Source organism: Poromitra crassiceps (assembly GCF_964638095.1).
Source record: "Poromitra crassiceps genome assembly, chromosome: 13".
NCBI classification, from domain to species: domain Eukaryota; kingdom Metazoa; phylum Chordata; class Actinopteri; order Beryciformes; family Melamphaidae; genus Poromitra; species Poromitra crassiceps.
This window is the reverse complement of record NC_139644.1, coordinates 21235042-21242195: the sequence shown is the minus strand read 5'-3', so window position 1 is coordinate 21242195 and position 7154 is coordinate 21235042. Positions and strand designations below refer to the sequence as shown.

The window sequence follows — 7154 nt, the reverse complement described above, 5'->3', positions numbered from 1 at the left end:
CATTCATTTCACCTGAGTTCCCTCCCTCCTATTTAAGTCTGCACTCCTCAGTTTCCTTCCACACCAATGCATGGGGCGGCACGAAGACAGCACTGCTAAGATAAACTTATCTTTTACTCTTATTAGTTTTAGGTCCTTATTATTTCTTATCCTATATCCTTATTTGTATTGTACTAGATGGACAACTTTAAACCCTGAGCTTACATGGGTGTTTCTAATGCTGTGTTTTGTTTGTCTTCCAGCATTTAAAGGGCAGCTCCTGTGTTTTTTCCTCCTGTGTTTCCTCATTGCGCAAATATTGTTTGCTGGACCAATAAATACTTTCAACTGGACCCAAACCTGTTTGGATATTATATTTCTGCATCCTGACCGATGCCCCATGGTGAGAAGTCAAACTGAATCCTGAGAACCAAACCCTCCATTACACACACTGTAAATTGTTTTAATTCTGATTGGCCAGGTTCTGAGTAGCAGTCTTTCCCCCTCATCACGTTTCTCTTTGTTATTTACCTGCTTTGTGATGAAGGGCTTTATAAGTAAACTTGACCCTCTCACCATGATAAAGTTGTATTACGGTATTTTGTCATGACTGATTTGCTGTAAATTATCACAGCTTTTTATTACTAAAAGTCAGTACTCTACATCACATTGTGCGGGTCTCTCCTCTCTCCTTCCCCTCCATCAAACTGAGTTCTCGTGTAATGACTTGAGAGCTAATTGTTTACTCGCGCTCTCCTTCTAAAAATAGCTTGCTTGTTCCTAACCAACATTCACCTGTACGTGAGAACAATGCCAGAACAATTGTGTGTGTTTTTGTTTAGTTTTTTTCTCTAGTCTAGAAGTTATGAAGCATACAAGTAAAACCAAGGCTCACAAAGAGCTGCTGTCTTTTGTTTCAACAGAAGTTCTGCTCCGGTCTTGTCCATCAAAAAGATCGCTTTCACAAAAGTGAATAACTTGGCTCAACCTCTTGTGTCTTTTCGATATAAAAGCTGGAACAAATGGTACAGTTTATATTCAGGGTTTAAATCTGAAGTGTGATTTTGCAACACGATTTGATTGTGGCAGATTTTAATTTACACTCGTATTAAGCTGGAAATAAATGTTTTTACTTGAGTCTTTAATCTCAAAAATAATCAATTCTATATCATTTATTTCTACTGAAGCAGTGTGTGTCATCTGAATCATTCTGTCAGGTTCTCTGCATCAATAAAGCCTAGGCGCTCAACCTAATTTGAAAGGGTTTTAGTGACCTATCCATCTTTCGTAGTCATGTATTGTGTAGGTTGTCTAAAATAAAGTTGTTCAACTGTAAGTTAGAGATGTGATCTGTATGTATACAGTATATATGTTTATCTGATTGTTATGAATAAATTAAATGTCTCCACGAGTTTTGTTTTTGTTTTCTGAAACACTTTTTGGATGATGAAGGAAGCTGAAAGTGTATGCATTAGTGTGCATGCATGGGTCATGGTCAATGAGCACGTGTGAATGAATGCATGGGTTTGTTTTTAAGGAGCCGAGCTCTCCTAACAAGTCATGAAATAATAATGAGAACATTGCTTCTGAGTGGGGCACATGAGAGAGGAGTGAGGGTGGCGAGGAGAGAAATAGCGAAGAAATAGACAAGAAATTGAATCAAAACGCTGAGCTAGATACAGTGGATATCTAATGTCTGACACCCAGAATGAAACATTGTGTGGGTTTATGTCTGGAAAAAGAATTGTGATAGAATTTAAAGAGTTGAAAAGTTTGGCAGGAAGTAAGGCGGTCTCATGTGCCATGAGACCAAGCGACAGGAGCAGTAATGAGATCTGCAGCTTCTCAGTTCATGGACGACCCTGTGTGTCTGCCTGGTGTGAAATCCCACAAAAGCCAGTCTGCACATGATCTGCTGCAGCTTCTCTCCCTCTCTCCACTCTCATGTTCATATTCACTCTCTCCCTTTCACACTCTTATTAGTCACTCTCTCTCTTTATACACACACTAAAGTATAGGACGTGAACCTTTCTGGATCCCATACTTAAGCCCTCGAGGTGCATCGGGGGGCGCTGCGAAGTGAAGTGGTCAGAGTGAGTCTGATGGGTTCTTGATTGCTGTCGGCCGGGCCTCCGAGAGATCAGATTAAATGCTGTGAACCCATATGAGCTCAGCCTGTTGGCTTAAAGATGGCTAACTTGGACTGGCCTCTCACTGCCTCTGTGTAAAAAAGCTGATGGCACACTGTTTGGGTTTAACCATAAAGTGTGATTTTGTTTGTGTTGCTGATGTTATATTCATTTAAATCAGGAAATATATATAGAAATATGTTTTCTGTAGAATTCCATTCATGATGAAAATGTAAATGCACACTCACTACAGTGTCTTGAATATTCACTTAACTTTGATCTTAATTGTCCTCGGAGGTGCACAAGTCAAGACAGTGGATTTACTTTGGATTGGACATAGGGTCAGATCAAAATGCAGATGGATCAGAGTTCTCTATGAGACTGTGGTTAAAAGTAGGAAACATTTCACACATCTGTGCTGATCTGATTTGAATTGCATTTAAAAAAGCAACTGCTTCTTTGGAGATTATTACAGCTCTGAATCTGTGGAAACCTAAAGTTTAAAATAGTTGTGTTTGCAAATGTGATTTTCTGCTATTCTCTCAAAAGGATTTTAATGACAAACATTTTGATGTGATTGTGTTGATGTTGTATTAATTAAAAGATGACAAAAGGTAAATATGACCATTTAATTGTTTCATCATGCTGCACTTTTTTCAATTTCTCTTGGTACAAAAAAATCATGCAGCATTAGTGATTTCAAAAGTGCAAAACGGGTCCAAAGATCAGTTACAGACCAAGTAGCGAGCATGCTGAACAGGACCAGAATCACTCAGTGAAGCAGACAGTGGTGGAGTTGGTTGAAAAACGTGCAGGATTCCAGCACTCTGAGTGGATTTGCCCTATAGGCTACATGCCACCAAGAAAACCAGACCAAGAAAAATACACTTTGTAGAGAAACCCCACAAATCCATCACGTCCAGAACACTGGCAGTCTGGCAGACGTGGAACTGGAACAACTCATGAGCATGCGTTTTTGACAGTTTCAAACTTCAAAACATTAACAAACATTTTAAATTTACCAAAAAAATAATTTGAGGTAACGGCTTATAAACATTTTCGTCACTTTGTTCAAGTTGGCAATAACAAATTCATACAAAAGAACAGATCGGCCCACGTGTAAACAATTGCTGGTCCTTTACGCACAAACTTTACGCACGAACACTGGTCGTTTGACCACTATGTTGTAGGCTAGTCATTTTTCGGAAGGAAATGTCAACGTTTTTGCACATCTTCTTTCCTCACCGGCACATAGAGGGAGCGTCTTTGATAGGGACATGCAGATGCAGCAGTCAGCCTGCGTTTGGAACGGTAAACGCTCCAGATCTCCACCCGGATCTTCATTCCAGATCGCCATACCAGATGTCCGCGGTCTAGCTGAGTCCGATCATGACCGCCTCCACGTCTTTGGAGGGTCTCCGCTCCTTCACCAGGAAGTTAATCATACTCTCCGATTTGATCATCAGGTTGCACCCGAGGAAGAATATCCCGAACATGACGGTGAGAGACAGCACGCACAGCACCGCGATCTGCACAACACGCGAGATGAAGAGTTTGCGCTCGTCCTGCGCCAGCGAGGCTCCTCCGTCGCCGGTCACCACGTTGTCGGTGGCGTTACCGGAGTACGTCGCCAGAGTACCGGCGAGGGTCTGACTCCCGTTAAACAGCGCGCCCCGGGTCACGTCGAAGAAAGAGACGTTCATGCTTCCTTGCGGGTTATCGACAACAAGACGCGCGGTTCCACCGGGCGGGCACACACACTCACCACGCAACCTCAACTCCAAGCAAAACTTTGCGTCATGTGACCGTTCAGACAAAAAGTAAAGATACAAAAAATACTATGCTTCTTAATACCAGCGGATGCTTTAGTCAGCCTCGATTGTGTTTTCCCACTGTTTCGCTGTGCGTAAAGCACACCACCGAACTGTTTTTCCCTATTCCCCTTTCTTTTTGCAGTCAACTTCGCATCTAATGCAAGCACACATTAGTTATTCAACTCAAAGTCAACGCTCTTTGGCTTTAGTGTGTCTCCAATAGTGACCGCAGAAGGTGCAAAAACCTGCCTCCACCCGGTGTAATAAGAGACAGTCCGCGCCTGTGCTCGCCTGTGTGCGCTTCTTTTGTGCCAAGTCTCTGGTGCGTTTTAAAGTGATGATGAGTTCCCTCTGGACCACACCACCGCTGCTCGCCAGGGGAGGTAGTCAGGTGGCCTTAGATTACTGCTTTTAATAGAACGAGTGCTTAGCCTACATCACTGCCAATAAATAAAATAAAAATAAATAAATAAAATAAAATAAAAATGCCAGTGGGTGAGATAATTTCACTTGTTTAGTGCAAAGTAAGACTTTGTTGATTCAAGTGATATTACATGGAGTGATCTGTCTCATTCTTGTTCAAGATATTGACAGATTAACAAAAAAATCTAAGTGAAACTGCATTGGAAACATGTGAAATTAGTTAATCCACAGTCAGGTTTTTTCATCTACTAGAAATATGAGACTTCAAGACTACTGCTAAATTACTTTTTTCAGTGTGTTCTGAATGCATCAATAATGCCTTAAAGCATCACCATAGATTAATTTTAGTTTATACATGGAGCATTGGAAGAAATTAACTAACTTCTGGTATAGGGTCAATAGCTATAAGCTAATTATAAGTAATTTAAATGAAATCCAGCTTCTCGGACAAAAAAAAGTTGAAAACCTCTTAAAACTAGAAACATTGCAATTAGGATAGAAGGTTATGGGTATTACATTAATATCTTAATAACAAGCTGGAAAACTAAATAAACTATGAGAGGGTATTTATAGAGTTTGACACCGGTTGCTCAGGAAACTGTCCCCGTGATTTTGAGGTCTAGATGGAGAGGGGGGGGGGGGGGGTAGGCGCGGGGATCTATATGAAGACATCATCATGATGTCTTCATGAATTAATAAACTATGATTGAACCATATGCCAAATAGAAATATTTATCAGAAATATTGGCTCCCCTACTTTCACATGCGGCTGGTGTTTCGGCGGCGGCTGAAAATAAGCTCCTGAACTACATTCAGCTCTCTGATTTATTGGAATGCGTTATTCAAATAAGCCTTTGATCTCTCAAGCGCGCTCAATAACTATTGCAGCTGCATTGGGCACCATGCACGCACTTAACCGAGGCTATATGACTCTCATTTATCAGTTTTCAACACTATTCGTATTGTATTGTATTGTATAGTGTTATGTTCTCCTATGGACCTTAAGTGTCTGGAATAAAGTTGAATTGAATTGAATTGAATTGAATTGATATGCACATGTTAATGTTATCCTTTACACAACCTCCTTCTCCATGCAAAATGTCGTTTCATTCTTTTCATTATTAACGATTGGCAAGTTCTTAACTGTGCGTAAACCTTTGCAGTTATAATGAGTCATCTCTCTTTTTATTCAGTTAGCAGCACGGGGCTTATTACTGCATTTACTGACATCCTGCTTGACATGCATTTTGTTTTACCCTCCAGTGCCCAAAGGACAATTAAACAAGAGCCCTTCCACCAGATGGAGCCATTTTCTCCTGTTTTGCCTATGGAGGAAATGTGCAATTTCCCTGGTTTCTGTTTCTCATGTTATAATGCAGCACTGCATGGTCAATGAAAAAAACATATGGGTGGGTGTGTTGGTATGGATGTCAGAGTGCAGTGTGTATTGATGTATGTGTGTGTGTGTGTGTGTGTGTGTGTGTGTGTGTGTGTGTGTGTGTGTGTGTGTGTGTGTGTGTGTGTGTGCGTGTGCGCGCGCGTGTGTGTGTGTGTGTGTGTGTGTGTGTGTGTGTGTGTGTGTGTCTGTGTAGTAGCCTAGTAGTAGTAGTAGTAGTAGGCTAGTATACAATTTATACCTCCTTTGAACTCCCAGGGCAAATGGGAGGAAATTGATCAATCAGCTGGAAAATAGTAAAAATTTAAATTTTGAAGTCAGGGCTTCAGTTTGAAAGAATGATTTTATACTGCAATGGCCATGCGCTATTTTTTTCCCATGACTTTACAATGGGACATTTTTTCCACAAGTATTTGAGTGTCTGTACTTTGGCTACACGTACACACACACCACTCTGATGTCCATATACCAACACACCTGCACCATTTTAGTTCCATACATCCATTATATGCAGAGACAGAAAACTAGGAAAATTGCATGCAATTGATCCATATACCACACATGAGAAAATTGCTCCATCTGGTGGAAAATAGTAAAAACTTAATTTTTTAAGCCAGGAGTCCAGGAAGAAAGCCTAACATACCGGTAATAGAATGCATAATTTAAATGTTTCAGCTGCAGATCCAAATGCCAGGCTCATTTTTAAAATGTGTATTGTCATGTTTGTTTATGTTGGGTCTGTTGCACTCGACTCGGCTTGAGTGAAGTTCACGTATTCAGGAGAAAGACAAAGAGCTGCTGCACCAACCTCCATATTCCTCTGAAGACTGTAAGTAGATACCCAATAGACTCACAGAAATCAGAAATTCAAAATCCAGATTGATACACTTTGCAGAGACAGTTGCCAATAGGTGTGACAGTCATAGGCCACATTGTGCTGTAGGAAAATGATCTGACAGCACAGCCAGCTATCATTTTCAGCTATTCTATTCACCTTATGTTCCAACACAGGGGTCAGCCAGTTACTTCCTATTGTGTTTAGACTTCCTGTGACAGTACAGTACTAGTGACCAGGTAAAACCAAGCCCCCAGGAATAGACCCTTCTCACGGGGGCCATTTTGTGTCGAAAAGCCAGGGTCAACACAGGTGCAAGCAAAACACTAATGAGGGTTTCAAACTTCCATGATTGGAATTTGGAAACCCTCATTAGTGTTTTACTTGCACCTGTGTTTATTCTGCCTTTTCGACACAAAATGGCCCCCGTGAAAAGGGTCTATAGCGCTGGGCTGTGAAGCCATTTGAACATGGTGGCGAAGCTCTGTATTGCAAGTCACGTGACGCCATGCAGCCCAGAAAGGAAAATTCCCATCCACTTGCATGGGGACCCCGGCAGCTGTTAAACCCAGGGGATT

The 7154-nt window shown here is 41.2% G+C and overlaps 1 protein-coding gene across 1 annotated transcript; it reads right to left on the bottom strand.

The window, feature by feature from the left end:
* Window positions 1-3481: 3481 nt before the first annotated feature.
* Window positions 3482-3811, bottom strand: rprml (reprimo-like; the record flags this gene model as incomplete). Its single annotated transcript, XM_083649054.1, has 1 exon — window positions 3482-3811. One exon carries the CDS (start codon window positions 3809-3811, stop codon window positions 3482-3484), a length of 330 nt encoding a protein of 109 aa, XP_083505180.1.
* Between the last annotated feature and the right edge of the window lie 3343 nt (window positions 3812-7154).